We start from the raw sequence: 26,028 nt of genomic DNA, 5'->3' as shown, positions 1-26,028 counted from the left end.
ATTGTGGTTTTGCTTCCCCGTTCCTCCCTGTGTGGATAGTGCTTTGAATACTGAGAACACCGCTATATCAATGTGACGAAGTATTAACAGGAAATTGTCTTTGTGTAATAGTAAAAGGCAAATTATCCGCAACAAACAAACTGTTTTACACGCTGCATACCAACCCGCGGCGTAGTATACGGCGCATAATCACGCCGCTTTTTAAATGTTTTTTAAGCAGAGGGAAAAAAATGAACATTTGCAAAATCCGTAACGCTGCTTTCAGTAAGTACAATGCACATGCGTTTAATTTGTCGGCCACTTTTTGCCAGCCATCTTTTCTGGTTTGGGCTGCTTTTGCAGTGTTACCGCTTGTGCATAATAAATCTTGAAATCCTTCGAGTAACTAATTAACTAACTAACACCCACGCACCCACCCACACAGCTTGTGTGAAAAAATGCACCTGTACTTTCATAATTTTGTTGCAGCCTATAGTGGAGTCAGGCACAGAGAAGGTCAGCTGCTGAGAGAGCATCTCGACTGTTGCAGGGCCTGCATCGGTGAAGCAGGTGAGATGCTAATGAAACAGAGGCACAGCGCTTATTGATTTTTAAAGACTGCTTCCTTCATTGTGTTTTAACCTCAGTTTTAAAGGATTGTTTTAAGGATCCCATGGGATACCCCTCGCAAACTGTTTTAGATGCTGCATTCAGCAATTCACATCCGCAACAAACATGCCTCTTCTTACATGGTTCTGCCGCATCCACCCTCGTTCTCAAAGCATACACACCACCTGGTCATGTGCCCGCTCGCAAGAGCAACTCACGGAGACCCGCCCACCAACTCTAAGACCATGGCGTGTAAAACAGTTTGTGATGGTGGTGCGTGCGTCATAACCGAAAAGAATAATGAAAAGTCAACGTGGCTCAGAGGTGCATGTGGACTCCTAGCACAGATGAAAGCGACTTACGGGGTGGTCGGCGAGTTGTTATTAATGCAACAGTATACAGGCTCTTCTGTAGTTACCATGTAGACAGAATGCTAACAAACATCTACACATCCACTCCTTTTCAGAGCCTGTTTAATTAATTTCCAGTTTTGTTATTAGATCAGATGCAGGGATCTCGCTTATTTCATAATTCATTCAATGTTTTTTGCCTAGATAAACTCACAAAGCAAGAAAAATCCCATGTTTATCATTGTGAAAACTTTTGAACTATTTATTAATTACTACATGCTGTATGTTATCTTCTGATTCTCTTAAGACTGGGTCACTTGTATTCATTCAAGAGCATTTTATACATTGTTACTATAAGGATTTATTTTCTTGACAAGACAGTTTTTCTGCCTCTTTATCAAAATACTACATAGGGAAAAGTGTGAAAGGACTAATGTAAAAGATCACACACTATTACAAAAAGAATAGTACTGGATGTAGCTGATGAATGATGATCAGTGCCATAGTTCGTGCTTTAGCTTCTCGGATTATAGACGTTATGAAAGCAAACTTCCTGCGTTTGTACTTCTTTGGGAAAACTAATAGGCAGTGCAAATGGATCTTGTCTAGATCTCAATTAAAGCCATGCACAAAGCAGCATTGCAACCTAGTGTATTTTTTTTTGTTTTCATTACAAACACTCTTTACACTGTCATTACAGTTATAGTTTTTCAAATAATTAAAGGAACATTTTGAGGAGTCATCAGATCTCAATGGGAAAAAATCATGCTGGATATCTATACTGATATGGACTGGGTAATGTGTTAAGAATGAAAGGATGCCACATTGTTTGAATGAAATGAAAATTATCAAACTACAGAGGGCTGAATTCAACGACACCTCGAAAATCAAAGTGAAAAAAAGATGCGGCAGGCTAGCCCATTTTACTGAAACTTCATTGTAGCAACTCAAAATAGTACTCAGTGGTTTGTTAGGCCCCCACGTGCTTGCATGCATGCCTGACAACGTCAGGGCATGCTCTAATGAGACGATGGATGGTGTGCTGGGGGATCTCCTCCCAGATCTGGACCAAGGCATCACTGAGCTCCTGGACAGTCTGAGTTGCAATCTGGTGGCGTCGGATGGACCAAAACATAACGTCCCAGAGGTGTTCTATTGGATTTAGGTCAGGCGAGCGTGGGGGCCAGTCAATGGTATATCAATTCCTTCATTCTCCAGGAACTACCTGCATACTCTCGCCACATGAGGTCGGGCATTGTTGTGCACCGGGAGGAACCCAGGACCCACTGCACCAGCATAGGGTCTGACAATGGGTCCAAAGATGTCATCCCGATAACTAATGGCACTCAAAGTGCCGTTGTCTAGACTGTAGAGTTCTATGCACCCCTCCATGGATATGCCTTTCCAGACCATCACTGACCCACCACCAAACCGGTCATGCTGAACGATGTTACAGGCAGCATAACTTTCTCCACGACTTCTCCAGACTCTTTCATGTCTGTCACATGTGCTTAGGGTGAACCTGCTCTCATCTATGAAAAGCATAGGGCACCAGTGGTGGACCTGCCAATTCTGGTATTCTATGGGAAATGCCAATCGAGCTCCACGGTACCGGGCAGTAAGCACAGAGCCCACTAGAGGACGTCGGGCCCTCAGGCCACCTTCATGAAATCTGTTTCTGATTGTCTGGTCAGAGACATTCACACCAGTGGCCTCCTGGATTTCATTTTGTAGGGCTCTGGCAGTGCTCATCCTGTTCCTCCTTGCCCAAAGGAGCAGATACCGGTCCTGCTGATGGGTTAAGGACCTTCTACGGCCCTGTCCACCTCTCCTAGAGTAACTGCCTGTCTCCTGAAATCTCCTCCATGCCCTTGAGACTGTGCTGGGAGACACAGCAAACCTTCTGGCAATGGCGCATATTGATGTGTCATCCTGGAGAAGATGGACTACCTGTGTAACCTCTGTAGGGTCCAGGTATTGCTTCATGCTACTAGTAGTGACACTGACCATAGCCAAATTCAAAACTAGTGAAAAAACAGTCAGAAAAGATGAGGAGGGAAAATGTCAGTGGCCTCAACCTGTCAAACCACTCCTGCTTTGGGAGTTGTCTCATTGTTGCCCCTCTAGTGCACCTGTTGGTAATTTCGTTAACACCAAAGCAGCGGAAACTGATTAACAACCCCCTCTGCTATTTAACTGAACAGATCAATATCCCAGAAGTTTCATTGACTTGATGCTATACTCTGGTTAAAAAGTGTTCCATTAATTTTTTGAGCAGTATATAAACAAATGTTGAACTTTCACAAATAATGCAAGTTTTGAGTATTGCAACATGTACAGAGTAAGGTAGAATTGTAGGCTTATCTGACATACATACAACATGTTATCTAACAACACTGATAAAAAGGAATATATTAAAATATAGTAATTAAGGACAAAATTAATAAAATTTTCTAATGGTTTGGTACTTTTAAAATAAAAGTTATTTTTTTCACAATCATGGTATATTTTAATTTGCCACAGGAAATTATTTTATATATTAAAATACTTATGTGTTCTTGCAGTTCTTAGAGGTGCAAACATGGAAAAAAGCATTAAAATTTATCAAATACAGTAAGTTCATTTTAAGGGAAAAATGTTGTTTGTTATTGATCAGTATCTTGAGATTTTAAAACAGCATATCATTTTTATTTTAGAAAAAATAACACATTTATATTTTTGTGAGATTCTGAATTTTTAAATGATGTCTGGCTGTGTTCTTCGCCTCATTGTAAGCAATCTTTTACCAAGCCCCAGGTTGTTGTTTATTTTCTTAGAACTATAATATTTCTACTGAAAGTGATTTGAACATGTATATACAATTTGAATGTCTGTTTAAGTGCATAACAAAAAACTGATTAAAAATCAAATAATTAAAAATGACTATATAGAGAAAAATATAAAATCTGACAGTTTTTCTGAACAGCAGTGGATTACAATTTTCATAAAGACTTCTACTGTTAAGTTCAGTGGTTTAACATCTGCGTTTGTATATGTGTGGTTCTTGCCCTGCAGTATGATGCAACAGTCTTAGAGTAGATTTTCTTTAATCCACTGTGAAGTGTTTTGCTAGATAAATATTAAGTCAACAGTTCATCAACAGCATTTTTATAATGATCGGTTATGTATGGAGCTTCTTTTTATTTTTCTTTGGATTTCCCTGAAGCTGGTATGTTAATCTTGGCATTGTTTTGTGGGTTTTGGCAGCACAGGAATCAAATTTTGATGTCAGAATTTAGTTTAGAGCTTCAGTTTAGAAGTTATATATTTTTACAGTCCTTTCTGTTGTGGAGATCACTCTGCTATTTAGTGGGTTGTGGTGTTCATTTACATGAAGATTTCCCATGAAGCACAGAGGATGCACCACTTGTGACATCATCAACATGCTGGTATAAAAATCACCCTAAAATATCAATTAGTATCAGAGATTTGACCACATTTAGTGTACTACTTACTTTGAACTTTGATTACTGGTATTCTGAAGCAAACCTCTGCACTTTGACTATGATTTTTGGTTTATGATTTGCTTTGATGCTTTTCTGTTTTTGGTTTTGACCCTTGCTTAGCCCTTTGACTAGTTTTTTCCCCTGTTTCTCACTCTTTTATTATTCAGACTAACTGTCCTTTTTAAATGTTTAACTATTTTAGTAGTTAAGCTATTGAAGTTACATTCTTGAATTTGCATGCATTTGTTTAGTTTTTATTTTATGTTTAGGAGCTTGTGAAAGGTTACTTCACCTGCAGACTGTGGTACACCTGAGCACTCTCCTACTCATCTCCCTCCTAAATGATTGTTTGAATACGGAAATGCTGAAAAATAAACTAGAAAAGGCAACAGGCTAAAACAAAGAAAAAGCAGGTGCACCAAACAGCAAAATGGACTCAGAAATACCAGGAAAAACAATGTGCACAGCACAGGCACAGAAAGCAAAAGTGCTGAGAGAAATCTCAGAATATTTTAACTGATGACTGAAATGTTTTTGAAAAATAACCAAAATGTTTCCATTTAAATGAAAGCTTTCGTATTTTTCAAATCTGAAACCTTTTTGCAATCAATCAGTTAAAATCAATCAATCCTTATGTAAAACAGATTGTCTTAGCAACACCGGAAAGTAAATTAAACTTAACTAAACTGAATAACTGAGTAAGAAAATTATCAATGTATAAGTGGGCTTGATATTACAAGTTTTATTCTGCAGAATTTACAGCTATTATGTTCATAAAAAGTTGCTTCCAAAAGTTTAAAGTTGTGGTAACTTCCTAGTATGGAATAAAAAGAATTCTAAATATACAGTATAATACCTTGAAAGCATACAAAATTATATAACATGAAATCAAATGAAAAGCACATTCTAAGTAAAGAAAGGAAATTTATTATCACATACAATACATAGCTATTAAATGCTATTTGAAAACTTGATAAGCCAAATTATAAATAAACCTGGTAACATTAATAATTTCTGTACAGTACACACTGTATAAACATTTTGTTTGCTTTATCTGAGTGGTTACTTTTTCCACTATATATATACAGTATAGTCATGTTTGACAATAATTTCAAGTTATTTTTTTTTGCTAACTGCAATAAATTTTCTAATATCTTGCCTGAAGAAGGGGCCTGAGTTGCCTCGAAATCTTGCATATTGTAATCTTTTTAGTTAGCCAATAAAAGGTGTCATTTTGCTTGGCTTTTCTCTAATAATCCCAAAGGTGTTTATTTTATGAATTAGAAAAAATTAAATACTACAAAAGATAACAATGTCTGTCTTTGGTTATTTCTGAAAAAAAATCACTGATTCATTGACAAAGTTAAAAAATAATTAAAATATAATGTTGTAGCTGTTACAGTAGAAAATCAAGCAAGAAATATGGTGCAGGGCTAGATTATGGCCAGCAGAGTGCAGACCAGGTTAAATTTCACACAGTTCTTAAGGGGGAATTGGTAATTTCCATACCATAGTGTGATTAGATTAAATTACATGAAGCTAATTGTACAGTACATTAAATTCAGACTAATCCAGGTCTTCAGCAACTGTAATTGTAACATTTTACAGTATATAAAACTGAAAAGAAAATTACAATTTATTACAGATCACAATCTTGCTGACACATAGAGAGCTTTGTATCTAAATTTCAGAGTATATTTCTTCTTCTTTATGTACATCATAGTTACTCAAAAATGTATTATTTTTATTGACAATAATTTAATACTCTCTATTAAATTCTGCATATACAATGCTATTGTCATCTCTGGAGCATCATTATACCCTACAAGCACAACTTACAACTGTTATGTTAACCCTTGAGCAGATGAGCACTTTATAAATTAATTTCCAAACCGGTATTTCTGTAGAGACAAATGATCTACAAGAGCTTTCTGCAGGAACACTGTGAAATAATAAATAAAGTTTAATTTGTCAGGCCATGTTGTATGTTTTGCATAAAAATAATTTGAAGAGTGGAAGAGCATTGTTCCAGAACAAAAATAGCATTAAAGATTGCAGGCCACAAATGTAACAAAAACCAGACCAGTGCTCAAATAGGCCCAGCCCTCACCCCAACTCAAAAGACAGACCTTCTGGCCTCAACAGGAGCAAAATGTGGCTCAGGCTTTTAGAGTTCAAAATACTCAAAAAAAATACCCTTTAGAGGAGAAAGCAACCATAAATCACTTATCTTTAGGAAAACAAACAAAATTATTTAATATTTGCAGAATTTATTATATGATGAATATGGGCAAGACAGACAAAAAATGGAGCAAAAGAACAGGGTTTACCTAAAAGGCAACCCAAGACTAACAAATCCATTCTGTAATCCAAAAACAGAATGCAATTAAACAGAGCAAAGAAAATCTCTAGGATATGTCAGGTGTAGCCACCCAAGGTGAATCCTTATGATATGTCCAAACCACCTCAGCTTACTCCTCTCAGTCTGAAGGAGAAGAAACTCTGCTTTAAGGCTATCCTGAATTGTCGAACTTCCCACCCTATGTGTAACCCAGAGTGTAATCCCTTGCAGCCCTGCAAAGAAAACATATTTCTGCTAATTGTACTCACAATCTCATTCTTTCTTCATTACCCATAGCCCATGACCATAGTTGAGGACAGAAATGTAGATTAGCTGGTAAACTGAGAGTTTTATCATTATACTCATATCCCACTTCACCACCATGGTCCAGTACTGTGCCTGCAGAATAGCTACCGCCACTCCAATCTGCTGCTTATTTCTTGTTCCCTTCCTTTATTACTCATAAACAAGATAATGAGATACTTAGACTCCTCCACTAAGGGCAGTTGGCACCACCTGACCTGGAGAAAGCAAACCACAGTATACCAAGAGAAAATATTACCTCAGACTTAGAGGTGCTCGTCCTCATACTTTCTACTTCACACCCAGTAGAAAATCGCTTGAATACATGCCCGAAGTCACAGTCAGGTGAGGCAAAGAGGACAATATCATCTGCATAAAGCAACAATACTTACTACCCTTAGCCTCCCTAAGTAGACACACTCACATCTTTGGCTACATTTTGATATTATGTCTATGTACACCACAAAAAGGAGTGCTGAGAAGAAACAGCTTTGACGGTGTCCTATACTCACAGTAAAAGAATCTGACGTAACACCAAGTTTTCAGACACAGCTCTCACTGCATTCATACAGGGAACAAATACTACGCAAGAACGGTCCTATTTCCCCATATTTCTGAAGCCACCTTTAACAACATATGCCGATGAGCATGGTCATATGCTTTTTCCAGATCTACAGAACACATGTAGGCTGGGCAATCATACTCCTATGCACCCCCTAGCAGCCATCAGATGACGCTTCCCCACCAGTACCCTTGTATATGCTTTACCTGGAAGGCTGAGGAGTGTGATCCCTGTGTAGTTGGAAAACACCCTCCAGACCCCTTTCTTAAAAATGCGGACCACCACACACCATCCTGCCAATTCAAGAGTACATAACCTGTCTTCCTTGCAACACTGAATTGATGCATTAAGCATGCTATCCCAGCAATATCCAGTTATAAGTATATACAGTATATTCCATTGTTCATTGTCTGAAAGTCCTTTCAAAGAAACTTATTCCAAATGTCAAAAGTAACTTTATCAGTTGCTGTAGTTTTGGTCCTGAAGTTCTTTTCTTGATTGGTTCCCTACTTTGTCTCTCTTTGTCTTCTTTCTTTGTTCTGCTACCTGCATGTCAGTTCAAAGAGGATTCAATGAATGTGACAGTTTCATTTGATATCTATCAACAAAGAAAGGTAACTTTGTGACTCCTTAGGACTCTTTTTTAATGTTTGGTGGACTGCACAAACCAATGTTGTTTAATATAGACATAATACATACTGTACAATATATGCCTAAACTTTATATACACTATATTTATATCTATGATTAGTCAGTTGGAACTGCCCTAATATATTTCGGGTTGGAGTTCAAACCCAAACAAACCTCCATCAACAGCTATGCCTGAGCTACTATTAGTTTGCAACCTGAAAAGAAAATTAGATGGTCAACCCTCCATCTTACACTAGCTGGGAGAATTAGTATAGTCAAATGAACATCTTCCCAAAGCTCCTATATCTTTTACAGAGCATCCTTATCAACAAATCCTTCTTTAAGACATTGGACTCAATTGTAACATCATTTATATGGAACTCAAAATGACCATGTATCAAAAAGCAATATTACAGAGATCTAAACCACAAAGCAGCATGGCACTACCTTTCCATTTTACTACTGGGTGGTAAATAGTCACCCAATAAAATATTGGAAATTGGCAGAAATAAACAAATATGCACCAGTTTGGCCTGCAATGGAAAACAAATCCCATTTTAAATCTTCTCTGTATTCTCTTTTCTGTGTTTCCGTCAACACTAATTATAGTTAATTTACTAGTAACCCAGACTTGCTAAGAATACTGAACCAATGCAGGACACATTTTAAGGCAAAGAAGTTGTTACTATATCATAATTACCTTTCTAAACCTTCGTTAAGCTATGCAATATTAACCCTATGGAAAAATGTTGGGATTGCTACATTTAGAGGTTTCTGTATTGATAATGTATTCAGACTGTTTGAACAATTCTGATCTAAATTTGATCTTCCAGCTACATACTTTTTTCTCTATTTAAGTTATAAACTTTGTTAAAAGCAACTTACCCAATATCCTATACTGTATGTCTTAACCATATCTATCACTGGGGTGAAATTGGCTAGTTTAGGTGAAGATTCAGACAGTATCTCTACAGCATATATAATATTTCAGGGGATTTACTCTTTAATGATTCTAGACAACAATGTCAATGTCGATTTATTTATAGAACACATTTAAAACAACATCAGTAATGCTGTAGCCAAAGTGCTTTGCAATAAAATACAATAAAAACACAATACAAACCAACAATAAATTGAAACAATCAAATGACTAAATTTTAAAATCAGTTCTGAAACTAACAGATAGCCAGTGTAAAGAGGCTAAAATTGGAGAAACGGAGTCAACCTGCGTATCAGGGATTTGCTGATCCCAGAATACAATGAGTTGCTGTAATCAAGGTGAGAAAAGATGAAAGCATGAGTAACATTTTCAAGATCCCTAGGAGATAAAAAAAAAGGCTTAACCTTGGCTAAACGACAATCCTGGAAAAAGCAACTATTGACCACAGAATGTATCTGTTTTTCAAAAGAGAGTACTATCAAAAATAACCCCAAGATTCTGAAAATGGGGTTTACAAAAGTCTGCGAAAGAGCCAAGGAGTTCAAAACCAGTTTGAGCTTTAGCAGGAGGACCAGCTTTAAGCAATTTCATTTTATTTTGATTAAGATTGAGAAAATTGTCAGTCATCCAGGATCTTAGTTCTACAAGAAACTTGTGCAGCTGAATCATTGCAGAGTTATACACAGGAATATAGACTTTGGTGTCATCAGCATAACAATGAAAAGAAACATTAAACATTGGAAAAAATAGCTCCTATAGGATGAACATGAATAGAAAATAAAATAGGACCCAGAATGAACCCCTGAGGAATACCACATTTAACAGAAAAAGTAGATGAAAAAGAGAAATTTAAAGTCACTAAAAAGTGTCTAACACTAAATATGACCTGGACCAATTGAGAGCAGCCCTTTTAAGACCCACCCAGATGCTCAAGCCGCATTAGCAAGATCTCATGGTCAATAGTGTCAAAAGCTGCAGAAATATCAAGGAGGAAAAGGACTGCTACCCCACCTGAGTTGGTAATAAGAAAGATGTCATTAAACACTTTCTAGGAGGGCAGACTCAACACCATTAAAATGCCTAATGCCAGATTGGTTGATAAATACATTATTGGAGTTAACATGATCAATCAATTGATTATAAATAATTCTTTCCAATATTTTAGCCAAAAATGGCAATTAGGAAATTGGGCAAAAATTAGCTAACACACCAGGATCTACTTTTACGTTTTAAGACAGGGTCGCACCACTGCATGTTTAAAAAATGAGGGCACAACCACTTCACTAATAGATCCATTTATAACAGAAACAATGCTGGACCCAAGATATCAAAAGCTTCCAGTAAGAAGCATGGTGGAACAACATCAAGAGGACAAAAAGTATGTCCATGTGTATCAATAGTACAGTACTTTTTAAGTGAAACCACATCAAAGGGTTCCAAAACAATGCTGTGATTAACAACAGGAAGTATGTAACCTGTTGAAACAATGCCAGAGCGGATAGTATCGGTTTTGCTGACAAAGAATGAAAGAATGACAACAATGGCAAAGGGATCTCTCAAATAAAATTTCTAAAAAGTAATGGACTATGCCATTAATGGAATACATTCTAGTTTAATATCTATCAAGCATGCCACATTTTTCATCAATCACTTGAATCTCATTTTAATCTGTCTAAAATGTAACCAGGCAAGATCCAACTTGTGAATGTTGTGATTATGTGCCTGTCTTGCTTGGCCATATCTTTGAGGACATTTTTTTTATCTTTTAGACAGCCTTGGATATAGAGTTACAATTAAAACATTATTGGCAGAATTTAGAGTGCTACCAGATGAAATTAAAGTGTGTTATGAGAAATCGGTTGTAATATCCTACACAACAAGAACATAGACTTTATTTGGTTCATCGAAGAAATCCAAGCCATCTTCTACAAATTTGTGGGAAAATGATATACAGTAATCCCTCGCTATATCGCGCTTCACCTTTCGCGGCTTCACTCCATCGCGGATTTTATATGTAAGCATATTTAAATATATATCGCGGATTTTTCGCTGCTTCGCGGGTTTCTGCGGACAATGGGTCTTTTAATTTCTGGTACATGCTTCCTCAGTTGGTTTGCCTAGTTGATTTCATACAAGGGACGCTATTGGCAGATGGCTGAGAAGCTACCCAGCTTACTTTTCTCTGTCTCTCTTGCACTGACTTTCTCTGATCCTGACGTAGGGGGTGTGAGCAGGGGGGCTGTTCGCACACCTAGACGATACGGACGCTCGTCTAAAAATGCTGAAAGATTATCTTCACGTTGCTATCTTTTGTGCAGCTGCTTCCTGAAACACATGCTGCATGGTGCTTCGCATACTTATAAGCTCGAAGGGCACGTATTGATTCTTGATTGAAAAACAAACTCTGTCTCTCTCTCTCTTTGTCTGCTCCTGACGGAGGGGGTGTGAGCTGCCGCCTTCAACAGCTTTGTGAGACGGAACTGTCATCTCTGTCTTGTCATGGAGCACAGTTTAAACTTTTGAAAAAGAGACAAATGTTTGTTTGCAGTGTTTGAATAACGTTCCTGTCTCTCTACAACCTCCTGTGTTTCTGTGCAAATCTGTGACCCAAGCATGACAATATAAAAATAACTATATAAACATATGGTTTCTACTTCGCGGATTTTCTTATTTCGCGGGTGGCTCTGGAACGCAACCCCCGCGATGGAGGAGGGATTACTGTACTGTATTATTTCAAACTGGAAAATATCAAATTCTTAAAACTATTCCAAATGTGGCAAAAACTTTATATCATTCTACAATAAGCACATTTATCATGTGCTAAACTTCACTACCATACTTGCTGTTTTATTATATATGAAGAATAATTTTAGATAGGGAACTATATTATAATTTATTTTTGCAGTTTTTTTTTTGATTGGTTATGAACCATGTTTTGTATTTACTATGTTAATTGTATTTGTTTGATTGAGCTGTATTCTGCTGTAATGTTTTGTTTTCAAATAAAGGGGAATAATTGTGATATAAACAATAAATAGTAAATTTTCATGGTGCTCTTATAGTTAAGGAAAGGATTATTGAGTGTTCAAGACATTTAGCTTGGTTTTGTTTTGTTAGAGACAGATATATGCTTTATTCAGTGCTTTCCTTTATGTTTCCCTGACTGCTACCAAAGATGAACAGCTATCGTTCAATAACAATTGCAAGCATTGCTGATAGTTTTACATTTTAACATAAAACAGAGGCTTCTGGACTAAAGCTTAGTAAGTACGAGGGATGTTCAAAAAGTTTCCACACTTTTTTTTTTTTGTTGGAAACTGCGAAGGTGGAAGGAGTAGTAATTGGTCCTTAAAATGTTGGTATGACGCTGGCTAAACTGCATCGCAACCGAAGGTGACTACGTAGAAAAGTGATGTGATTTGTTTTTGAAATTATCAATAGAGTTAAAAAAATGTTTTGACTGTCCCTTGTAAATTGGTCCAAACACATATGTTGGGTCCCAACTAAAATTTGCTTAGTACAGTAAACAAATATCCTCATTCCACTCTATTACAAGATTTTTCTGCGCACACAGTAGAGCCTCTTGAAGTTAATATACAAAAGTGAAAGAACACTTTGATTCAACTTTGTGGTGCCCACTTTTAATATCATGCTCTAAATTATCTCCAGCTAAAAGTACTATACCCAAGTATTAACCAGTCACAATTTCTGTACTATTTGCATTTGCTAGTTTTTTCTATTCATTTGTATCTCATAATTGATTTCTACGAATCTCAAAATTGTTCCTAATACGTTTTATGACAGAAGTGAATTTCTTTGTGATGCTATTAAAGTGCTTTTTTGTGACCAGGTACTACTTAAAGAAATCTATATATATAAAATTCTTTTTGCGTTTGAAACGGAAATTACGTATGAGCGTTTGAAACGGAAATTACGTATGACCACAGAGGAACAGGAAAAACATTCTTAATAAACCTGATTTTTGCCGAGAGAGCAAATGGTGACATAGCTCTGGCTGTACCGTCATCAGGAATCACTTCTACATTATTAGATGGAGGCTGTACAGCACATTCGGCATTGCAATTACCATTAAACTTCGCTCACGACGAAAATCCAATTTGCAACATACGCAAGGGCTCTGGAAAGGCAAAAGTCTTGCAACATTCAAAGATAATAGTTTGGGATGAGTGCACCATGGCACATAAAAGAGCTTATGAAGCCTTGAACCGAACAATGCAAGATCTCAGCGATCCTACCAAAATAATGGGAGGTACTGTCATTTTACTCGCAGGAGATTTTCGTCAAACATCACCAGTTATTCCACGAGGGACACCAGTGGATGAACTCAAGGCGTGTTTAAAATCCATGCTTCTCCCATGGTCAGTTATATGTTGTGTGTTCTCGGGTAGGTACACCAAAAAATGTGTACATTTATGCATGTAATGGGCAAACAAAAAATGTAGTATAACCGAAAGCACTGCAGTAGTACTCAATGTATCTTTACTTCTTAAATGCTAATGTTTTACTGTTTAATAATTTATATGCTTCTTATATGTTGTTCAAATTCTTTTATCAAAATATTTTACTGTTTAATAATTTATGTTTATATGCAATGTGCTTCTTATATATTACTTCATATTCTCATATGATAATGATGTTAATAATGTTGTTTATATTGATTTCTACTGTATGTTATTGTAAATGCTCTTTATTTGTTGAAGAATAATATTGGCAATTAACAAACTTATTTTATAAATACTACATTTTATTTTTTCCTTTGCACTCAGTGAGCGAAGCCACTGGGCAATCAGCTAGTATGTACATAAAATAAGCATAATACATAATACAAACAAAAAAGGGAGTGTCAGTATGCTTTGCGCCCTAGGAACCAAGTTACCCAAACTATTCTATAACATTTCAGCAATTATTTACTGCTCTGATGCTGATCTCTCTGATCATAAAATAGGTCATCACGATAGCAATTGATGAGAAGAATTCATAATTAATTGCAGAATAGCGGTATTTGAGGGTTCCTCTTGAGTGACTCTCTTGCATGATTTGGCTCAAAAACTAATCAACACATCGTCATCTCATAACAGTTTGCTATTTTTCCGTCAAGCCATTTTAGCTCTAGATCTTCCTCAAGAAACTGTGACATACAGACACATACACACAGACAGATACACACCTATCAGTAAGACATCAATGTTTTCGGTATCAGGGACCCCTAAAACATCAAGATCCGTCAAAAACTGGAGATCGAAATTTTTGATGAATCTGAAGCATTCGCTCCTCCCCCATAGATGGTAGGTTATGGTGGGGGAGGGCGCAAGGCAAAAAAAATCAGGAAGGAAACCAAATCTCACCATGTAAAACAGAGTGAGTAAATTGGATGAACAAAAGGAAGTTCCCTGCAAAACTGAGCTTTAAGAACCAGAGTGTGAAATAAACAAATGACTTTCAGACTTGATGCACAACCCAAGACAGTGGTCAAACAAAAGCAAAGTAGCAAAAGCCCAACATAAGTAAGAGCTCATAAATTAAATATACAATAATTTCTTCACCTTTCACCAATAAGTTTACAGAGATGCTTTTTGATTTACTTATGTATGCATCATATAATAAAAAGGCATAAGTCAGAACTGAGAAAGATCTACATACTTTCATCTGGAGTCAGTTTAACTGTCATTGCACCAAAAAAAACTGTAGTGATAGAGTAAAGAAGACATTTAGAAACATGCAATTAAATAAACAATTCAGTATCATTTTAATTTTTTGCAGGCTAAAACAAAACACATCAGACAACTAAAATACAGAACAGAAGGTGGTTTTTTTGTAAATAACTTATGCTAGTTGCTTTTCCGGAAGCTTATAGAAATATACAAGGAAGACTGATCACAATAGAATTTGAAGGCACTATAATATGTAGTGAAGGACAGAAAGGGCACTGACATACAGAAGAAGAATGGCTACGATTAAAATTGGTCATTTGTGAAAATTGAGTAATCTAAAGTTTTACAAAATTCTCTGGAGCAAGTGGATAGCAAAGTATGCAACACATCAGAGGAGGAAAAACACCAACAGTCACATTAGCATGAGAGGGAGGTAAATCAGAATAGTCAGCTGCAGGTGAAATAGAAATGAATGTGAATTAATTTCTGTTGCCAACTGAGGACTACTGACTAAGTCGCATGTCGTAATGAAGTCAATAACACAAGGCGCTTATTGTATCAATACAAAAAAGGGCATTTATTTGGGTATGTCTAACACTTGAAAGGATCATTTATTCACCTGTCAAAAGATAAAATGGTGTAGAGGTTGGTAACTGATTGTATAGTTCATGTGAAGATTGTACTGAAAATCTGACTTTTGCAGTCTTAATGTGACACTTAGTTTATGTATCTTTACAACCCATTTCTCCATCTATACCTCCCTTGTATTATTCATGTACTTACACTTAATTATTTCGATGAATTTTGTCTGGGCCATTTGCTTACATTTCATTCCATCCATCTAATTATCCAACCATCCACCCACTGAACCAGCTTAATTAATTCAATTTTACAGTAGCAGGGAATTGGAGCCAAACCCACCACCATCAGGCATAAAATAGGAAGCAGTCCTTGACAGTTTACCAGTCTATCTCAAAGGACCATTTGAATTCTTTGGGAAGGCTAATTGTTAAACTCTCAGTTCTTGAAAAATGTTTCAGATTCGAGAGTCTTTTATTAAGTTTGCATGTTCTCTGTCTGACAGACTGTCTGTCTGTTTGTTTGCATTTTCTTCTGAATTATTCATTCCTCCTGTACTCCAAAAATTGTAATGAAGTGGTTTGTAAATGAGCATGCTCAACAATGGACTGGGGTTCTTATTTTGTTTGTACTCTTTGCTGCTGAAATGGACTCTGACATCCCATGATCATATGTGAACTTGAAAACAAATTCCAACAAATTGATGTACAATTTCTAACATGCTGTCATACTGTGCATGTTAAAACAGTATAGAAATGACTGAAATAAGACACCATTAACATTCTCCAGGGTTCACCTCAGAGCACTAAATAATAAACATTTCATGCCAAATGGCTAGCATCCCAGTTTAACAGTTTTTTTTTTGCACTTCTTACTATATGGTCAATTATATTTTTAAAATGTATACATATAACACATTGCATTCTTGTCAGAGTACACAAACAAATATTTTTTTACTGTATATATAGTGAAAATAGTGTTACTACCAAGAATACCCCAGGAAAAGTCTCATTATTTCAAAATATCACTTTCCAGCAGTTTCAAGAGGTGCCTTCAACTCTTTAGTACTGGAATGGATGCCACCTGAGCGTGCTAGTGGCTTGTGTTGCATATCTCTCAACAACTGGCTACTGCACACAAGGGTGCATGGTAAGTTACTGGGGGAGGAAACTGTTCAGGGCCACAGAAATAGAGATAATGTTTCATTCCATAGTTCTCCAGTGTGCCCGTTCAACTCAACACTATTCAATGCTTTCATCTTTTCTAATATCTCCCACGGGAAAAATCTCATTGTGCCAGAGTTACACACTAGTACAGGCCATACCTTGCATTCATGTACATCTGTCAGGTTTTTAATTTTACCTATTTTTTCTTTTCACATTGAGTATCTGTAAATCCATCCAAAGAAGCAGCCAATTATTCTTCCTACAAAATTTACATCTTTTAATGGAGAAAACAGTGTATGCAACAACAGGAGGGGTAACTTTTTTCTTATATGTATTTTCAGTCTGTCAGCACAAACAGTCAATGATAGCATTATTTTAAATTTACAACTAATAATAAGTTTACCAATTGCTATAGCAATAAGAGAAAATTGATGGTGATATTTATATTTATTGACAGTAATGAAATGTTAAACTCAGTTGTGTTACTTAATGCATTCACCCTTGTATAACTGTACCTCAAGGTGCCTGACAAGTAGATATACTCTGGAATTTCATTTGAATCAGATAAATTCCCATAAACTATATTCTTCTCTCATTTCCTAACCATCTTGCAAACTTTGTTCAAGCTCTACGTCATATTAATTTCAATGTTAGTCTCCAGATATGTGGGTGTCTGTCAACATATTATGGCTAACCAATTGTTACCATGTGAAACTCATTATAGAAGATAGAAGTGTCTAGGTCTGCTACTTGGATGAGCCTCTGTCTTTCCCAGCTAACTATAAGCAAGATAACTATTTTCTGGAAAAAAAAAACACCATCGTGTATGCAGTGATATGATACAAATAGTTATTCATATACTATTTTAACCTAGAAAATGTCAGATGGCATCATATAATATTTGTAGTTAATAGACTAAAAGCTGTAATGTCCCTAGGCTATCATATCACCTATAGTTTGGAAACTTTAGGATTTGCAATTTGATTTTCTGCTTTGGTTGTCATACTATCACCTATGCTGCTGTATCTAAAGACTTAACATTTCAATAGTTTTCTACATGAATGTTTTTTTAGTTTTCTTCATGAATGTTACAGGAATCAAGGTATGCACCCACCAAATTCTTCTAACTTTTTAATTGCTAACCTATCATCCATGTGTTTTATAGTTATTGTATTAGAATAACAATGTAAACATGAAAGGGAAGAGTTATTGTGATTCTTTTACATTCCTGGTTATTCTTCCCTTCTTAGTCATGAGCAGAATTTGAGAATACAAGAGCTGTGTTAGAATATGTTCTGTGAAACAGCTAGCTGACTGACACTTTATTGACAAGGCACATAATGTTTTCCATTTAAAATGTGATGTGAAACATTGAACTCTCCTACAGTACATATGGAACTGGTTACAAATTATATTACTATTATGGAGAAAAAGACAACATAGTTATACCCACTGGGCTCAGTAAAGCCAACATTTCTTTCTCTTATTTATAGAAGCTGTCTGTAGTGACTCTTCTTCAAAACGAAGCTTCAACATCAGCTGTTTACGATAAAGACTTAAAAGTATATAATGGAAATTTCTCTCCCTGGATACTGGAAATAAGACTTTGTAATTTGATAGCATTTATCTATATTTGTAATGCTGAGAATGGTATATATATTAATAGTGAATAATCTGTGTGTTCATTTAATCTAAAGTAATACTTTCTAGAATTTAATTGTGGGAAGCAAAATAGATCATTATTTTATACTGTGCATCCTCTAAATGACACTTATTAGAGCATTGTTTTACAAGAAGTGCTCCAGATTAACAGAAGAATTTTCCTCACTTTACAGCTTCAATTATGAAAAAAAATTATTACCGGTACATCTGTTCTCCATGAAAACATGGCAATAAAAATATTTCTTGACTATCTCTACAAACAATACTGGCTGAATAAAATACAAGAAAGTGTCATTTTTTGGAGGAGTATACCTTTAGCTTCATTGTTTAGTAGTAAAAATTCTATGTAAGATGATCATTGCTGTACAAGTATATTAAAACTAAAACTATATCTGATAAAAACATACTAATCTTTATTAGTATGTGTACAATATAGGATACAGTAATTCAAAATTATACAATAATGAACACAATAAGTGAATAAAAGTGTATATAGTATTAAATTCAATAGTAGGTAAACATTTCTAAAATTATTATGTTCTTTTCCTAGTAAAAATATATTTAATCTGAACAATAATGTGCCCTAGTTATTAGACTAGCTCAAAACCCTATACAAATGTTCATACTTAATCACCCCAGCTGATAATGTAAAAACATTACAATTTCAAAATTGTTTATTAGACATATACTGTATGTATATCAAGACACAATAATAATAAAACAGTTATAACTGTTAAATAATACCATAAGAGTGCAAGAACTGTCCAGCTTAGGAGTATGATGCAAGCCTTTGAGGTTTTAAGGATCAGAATAAAGCACTTAATGCACTAATGAAAAACGTATTGGTAGGCTGAAGAGATCCTAAATTCCAGCAAAAGTAGAGGCACATTGTGACCTTCAAGATTGAAGGACAATCTAGAAGTAGTTTATAGGAGCCTTGGCAAATTAAACTGCAATGAAATGTAGTGTTTAAAGAACTATAGCCTTTACTGGAAAGTAAAATATAAAATAAGAAGACAGAAAAAGTCAAATTAGAAGGATGAAAGAAATAGTGTTGGACAGAGGTGTGGCACAGATTCTAAAGTGCAAAACCTTTTCATGTACACCCACTTTTGTTTCACACAATTTTCCATTTTTTAGGTTTTATTTGGGTTACCCACATTTGTGTTTGTTCTAGTCAGCCATAAAAAAATAGTTTTGTCATTATTTTGAATGTTATGAGTTTGATGTCTAGTTTAAAATTTATAGAATGTACAGAAATAATGAAAATTATGCAATGATAATGAATATTTGCTATTTAAAATGGTATAACTTACAGGCAAAGGATTAAAGTTCTGATCCACCAAATGGTTATATCCATAGTCAAAAAATGAATGACGAATGACAACATCAATTCCCTGCATGGCTGACATACCAAGGGTATTCAGCCACCTGTAAAAACATATAAAGAGAGCAGTAACAGTGTTATTCTATTTCATGTGCAACACACAGAAAAATTACTAGTACTTACATAAGGTTCACAGTCAGAAAGCTAAAGGATTTTATATCTTCTTGATACACAGATACACAACTGTCCAATTGTAGCACAGACTAGTGACTCACATAAAATCAGAACATCTAAGCGTGTTATTTTGCAAGCAAATGTGTGAAACTTCAGTGAGAAGCAAATAAGTCTGTAAATGCTCAATATTTTTACATGAATGTTCAATCTGAGTATGTTGATTTTTGTGTGAAATGAAAGTTCTATTAATTAGCAAGAAAAGAAAAAAGAATGCCCAAGTCCAGATATTTAATCTCCATGGACTGCAGAAAATCAGATGCAAACCATTTAAACTTAGATCTTATTATCTATGAACAAGAACTCAGAGGGTAAAATAAAGTGACTAACTATGAGCTTGGAAAGGAAGATTGTAAAAACTATGGAAAACGTATTTTGGTGGATAAACAGCCAAATAGTGAGGTTATAACAATACCAAATTTCTTTCAAGAAATGGTCTTTTAATTATAATTATAATAATTTCAAGCAGGGTCAGCATTTTAGATAAATCTGTAAATGACACCTCACCAAACAATGGCCAATCATATGACCCTTTCTATGATATAAAGTTTCATAAATTTAGCATTATATGTATTTTACTTTTTTATATAGTATATCATTTTACCTCTAATCTTGCATTATGAAATGATGTATATATTTAGATTAATGCATGCATTTTAAGTGGACTATATGTAGAGGTTTGTTTTAATTAATTTCAGAACTCTTGGTAAATAATGTGAAAGAAAACATTCAGTTTCCTACAGATATTAGGTAAATAAATGTAAATTTGAATCTGCATTTTAAAATGGAGTATATTTTATTTACAAACTAAATAAAAAAAGATAACAATATAAAAAAACAATATAACAATAATAAATAGGTTATTGCTTGATGGCAGTTTCATTAACTGAATATAATACCTGTTTGAAAAAGCAAATAATAATATGTTTAACTAATTACAAATCACTGGAATTAAAAACTATTTTTTTCTTGACTTCATCTTTGCAAACTAATCGTTTGAGGTAGTTCACCGAACATCTGTAAAGAACAACAGTTAACACTGAAATCATTCAGTGTGAATTTCCCCCTGGGATTAATAAAGTATCTATCTATCTATCTATCTATCTATCTATCTATCTATCTATCTATCTATCTATCTATCTATCTATCTATCTATCTATCTATCTATCTATCTATCTATCTATCTATCTATTCACATAAAACAACATTAGTAAAAAAAATTCTCAACAATGCTGAAGGCACATTTACAAAATTCCAATTGATCATCACCCTGAATTCCTAAGGATGTAAAGTCAGTGAGTCACTCAAGAATCTCTCCATGTGTCTGAGTAAGTTGGTCCACTGTCATTTTCTTCCTGAAGGCTATGACCATTTCAGTTTACTTCAACAAACTTTAACTATATTTATTACAATTTATTTATTTAGTGTATTATTTTTTATAGTTTTTGTATTTTTGTGGATTATTAAAAATGTAAACATTTAAGATATCATTAATTCACTTCCCAATGGTTTGTGCTTATTTGTATAAGCTTAAGCCTACTTCACTTCTTTCCATTCCATTTAAAGAATGTTTACACTTGCAGCAAGTTTGTCATGAAGGGTGCTAGTGCGCTGTCCCCCAAATATTTTAAAAACTCTACTTAATTAGGTAATGTGAAATGATAATGAAATAAATCTGTTTATTTGCACAAAGTACCTAATGTCAGTACATGTCAACATCCATTAAAAATTGTTTCCGACTTGTATTTCTTAAATTTATATGTGAATAAATAAAAAAAAAAAATCAGTGTGAATACTTAGATTTAGTTCACATCCACCTTTAATGTTACATAACTACAGATGAGCGAGCGTGACTTTGATGGCAACTTCAAGAACTTCAGAAATGAAAGAAAATTTGGTTATTTCATTAACGAAACATCCCTTCATAAATTGTTCACTTGATGAAAAAAAAAAGATAAATGAGTTTGGAAAGGACCAACCTGACTTAAGAATTCGAGGATGACCTTACACACTGACTTTTTCCAGGTCTTGTTATGACAAATGGAGTTGGCTAACTGGCCATGGTGTAGCTAATGTTTTTTTTTTCTTTCCTATTTGCTATTTCAAAGTGTTGGTACCAAAGTGTTCTAGACAACGAGATCTAAAACATCTTTCTAAAAAATGCAAGCAGCATGAAAGTTGCCACAGTCATCTAGACCATAACATGAGACTAAAAATTTTTGTCAGGCTTAGTATTGCTGAACAGCTAGATGGAGGCTACAGGACTGGCATTAAAAGGCACAATGAAGAGGTGATCAAAATCAACACATCCTATACAGAATAATAGATGAGATATATATGTGTTTGTGCTTAGTAGGATAAAGGTGTGCCTTGGGATAATTTTGATTAGAAAAAATTTGCCACTATAGAAAAAAAAAAGGCTGGGAAACACTGCTCTAGACAATAGTATTCAGCTAATTTTCTGGCAGGCTTAATGAAATGACTCAATTTAATTGGAAAGTAATTGAGAAATTTTCAGGCCTGAAGGAAAGAAGGCCAAAATTTATGTTCAAGGACATACAGGTATCCTGATCATAAAGGCAGAATAATATTTAGGTCGGACTTGTGATGTACAGTAGGTGTAGTACAAGACAGGTTGGGTGTGAAATATGTTTAAAGACAGGGTCTATGGATCTTACAGTGTGAATTTGTGCCCAGGTGAGGTAAGCCTCACATATTTACACAGAAATGGGCAGACTGGCAGCAAGCGCAGTATAAAATTAGGGAAGGAATGACTCTGAGATACACTGGGATGCAAAACTTGAGAAAAATCAAAGGACTAGTGATTGTATGATATGGATTTATGGAATACAGTGGAAATGGCTAAGGACTGGGCACTCTATTAGCAAATGCAGAATAAAATTTGGATTGGACTTATGCTATGGATGTGGACAATCAGAAGTCCATGTTATTGGAAGATTGCAGAGGCGGGGTTGTGGACATTATGGTGTGGGTTTTCACAGAGTGAGGAACTAGACAAGTTAGCGGAGGACTGGGCAATTTAGAGACAGGTGTAGTATAAAATTTGGGTTGCAGGTGCACCTGTTCCTTTCCATGTCTATAGGGAAAGTTATGAGAAGAAATAGGGACTGTGGATGTCACGGATTGAAGTTTTGGAGCACAGCGGGAATAGGAAAGCTGACATCAAGTTGGGCAGCATAGTGGAAAGGGTATAATTCATGTTAGCCTGGATTTGTCCTATGGGTCTGGCACTGGACAGGCCAAGATGTGCATTGACACTATGACGAGGACCATGAGAGCCTGTGGAATGACCAGGCTGGCACATAGATATGAAAGGTACTATATAATACATAGATGTGAAAGGCTCTATATAATACATAAGTGCTGCTTCAGTTTGCCACTGGTCCTCAACATAACACAAAGTTTTTCCTGGACACAGTAAGAATTTCTGAAAAATCTGTATGTTTTTAAGGTGTGGCGGATGGCTGGGACGCCCCTTTGTCACTGGATCCGGGGGAGCAGCCATGGGAGCCACGCTACGTCCCTCGGAACCTTTGTTGGCAGCCCCCCTTGGTTGCGTCTCACGTGTTAGCATATTAGGCTCACTGCTTACTTACACAAGCTTCTCTAAACAAAGGCCCAGCACAAATGATTGTTTAGGATTTGTGCACTTTCTTTTGCTAATAACATGACACATAGCAAAAGGTTAAATGGTGAAAATGCTGAAAGGACAAACAACAACACTCACCCAAATATGAAAAAATCTAGGCTGTCAAGTGAACAACCACTCCTAAAATGTCTCCTAAAATACTCCTGGAGAAGCCTGATATGGTAAAAAGTGTTCTAGTTTTTTACAAAAATTGAAATCAATTGTAATACACCGAGAAGCATTCTTGTACTACAGAAAAAAATGGCTGGTTAAAAAAATGGGCAAGAAAATGAAAATAACGTACAAATTTTCTTTTTGATGGCCATTAACATTAAACATATTAATTGATTGTTTTAACTCTTGGTCTAATCTGTTTAGATTTAATGCTGAAATATTTGTCTTACAGGAAAGCAACATACAGACAGGCTGAACTTACAAAGCCCCAAGGCAGAGCAATTAGTTAAAGTAAAATGACTTGGATGACTTCCAGACCACTTTTAAAAATTCTAATAGTCAAACAAGCAAGTAAAATATTTTTTCGTTTACATTTCAGATTTCAAGAGAATTCCGGAGCAGTAAGACTAGAAGAGATATTGTCTCTACATTGCTCATCTCTGAAATTATGCCAAGATTCCCAAGAAACTTGACAAGCTGATCTGTTTTTTTTTAAATTACTGTTGACCACTCTGTTGTGATGAATGTTTAAATGAAAATACAACTGAGTAATGTATCAGACAATAACATATTTTGCATTTTAATTACTTCTGTTTTTTTGGGAAAACTGTGGTCATATAGTACTGTATATAATTAACATGCACAATTTGAGGAAACACTTTCGATAAAATAATACAGTATGCAATGACAACTTGTAAAAAAATCAAAATTATATTGCTTTGTCCAAATCATCAAACTTTGAATCTATGACTTCTCTTTTCAGAGAAATCTCTAATTCTAATGCAAACATCCACAAAGAGAGAAAAATGTCCTTAATGTAAATATATGTAGAATTCCACAGGGTAACTCACTGAGGCAGCTTAACCCAATACAAAGCTCCCAGGCCTCAAATATAAATCAAAGTCAAATAATAAAGATCACACAGTGAGTGCCTACCTGGATTCTGCACTTGCGAAAACACTAAGCAAGATCAATTAAGTGAACTAAATAATTTTGTTCTTAAGTTAATGCTTTTACTTAATGATTTAAAGCTTTAATGTAGTACATCAGTGAATCATGCTGTCAATCTTATCTGTTGTGGGTTGCTATGGCTTTCTTATTGAGTAGTTGACTGCTTCTGAATTGTAACTGACATACAACGATGTACATTATTTCCTTGTCCTTAGATGATTAATAATTACTGCAATAACAGTAATGGATTTTCTCATTTTTGAAAGTAGCAGGCAAATTTTGACTTAATAGAAAGCATAACATTACATGGATTTTTCAACTTCAGACAAGGAAATAAAAGAGTCAATTATTATACATTTTGGGGGGTAAATAATGTTTATTTGACATATTTTGAAAATCCTTTGAAATGTCAATAGTTCATACAGATCACGAAAGATATAATAATTAATAAACCTAATAGGATGGCATGGTGGTGCTGTGGTGCCACAGAATTCTGGAACTATGTGATGGTCTGTAAATCATTTACAGATATTTCTAAACGTCACATTTTTTATTTAAATAAAATATTCTAGGTTGTTACTGAAAAATGTATGACTTTTTATGCAATTTATAGATACTTTTAAATGAGTGCTTATGTATTTAAAGATATCATTAAAAGATTTATAGATACCAATTTATTTAAATATATCTTTATTTATTATTTTTTTAATTTTATTGATTTTATTAAAATCAAGTAACATTCCATACACATAACTCATGTTTCAAAAAAAAAAAAAAAGGTTACAAACAAATCAACCCCCACCCCTGAGAAAGAGAGCTAGGCCAACAGTGTAAAACTTTATGCTAGTAAAAATAAGTAAATAGATAAATTAATAAATGAATAAAGATAAATGGAATATAAGAGGGGAGAGAACCTGCTTCCTCAATTTAAATGCTTATTCTAAAATGTTATTGATTAGATCCTGGGAGGTTTTGAAAAAGTTTTGTACAGATCCTCTAAGTGAGAATTAGATTTTTTCCAGTTTCAAATAGTATATAACATCTGTTACCCACTGACTTAGAATAGGTGAGTTAGGATTCTTCCAATACTGCAAGTTAAGTCTACGTGCCAGTAGTGTAGTAAAGGCAATTAAAGTTTGTTTGTCCTTCACCACTTTAAGCCCATCTGGAAGTACACCAAACATAGCTGTTGGTGGATTACGAAGGATTGTGACACCTAGGCTGTCTGAAAGGCATTTAAAGATTTTGGTCCAAAATGATGTTAATTTGGTGCAGGCCCAAAACATGTGGCTCAGTGAGGCCGGAACTTGATTCACAGGTTGGATCTTACCCTGGAAACATTCTGGACAATTTTAAATGAGAGAGATGCGCTCGATATATAATTTTGAGTTGAATAATTCTACGCTTTGCGCATATGG

At 35.1% G+C, this 26,028-nt stretch overlaps 1 protein-coding gene across 1 annotated transcript in view; it reads right to left on the bottom strand.

Moving 5' to 3' along the window:
- hpse2 (heparanase 2) overlaps positions 1–26,028 on the bottom strand; it is a 306,556-nt gene that overhangs the window by 42,233 nt on the left and 238,295 nt on the right. Inside the window, exon 9 of the mRNA XM_028795686.2 lies at positions 19,595–19,709. Coding sequence (XP_028651519.1) covers positions 19,595–19,709 — 115 coding nt within the window. The remainder of the gene's footprint in view (positions 1–19,594; positions 19,710–26,028) is intronic.

The sequence above is a fragment of the Erpetoichthys calabaricus genome, chromosome 2 (genome assembly GCF_900747795.2).
Source record: "Erpetoichthys calabaricus chromosome 2, fErpCal1.3, whole genome shotgun sequence".
Lineage (NCBI taxonomy): Eukaryota > Metazoa > Chordata > Cladistia > Polypteriformes > Polypteridae > Erpetoichthys > Erpetoichthys calabaricus.
The sequence above is the reverse complement of the archived record's forward strand: the minus strand, read 5'-3'. Positions and strand labels throughout refer to the sequence as shown.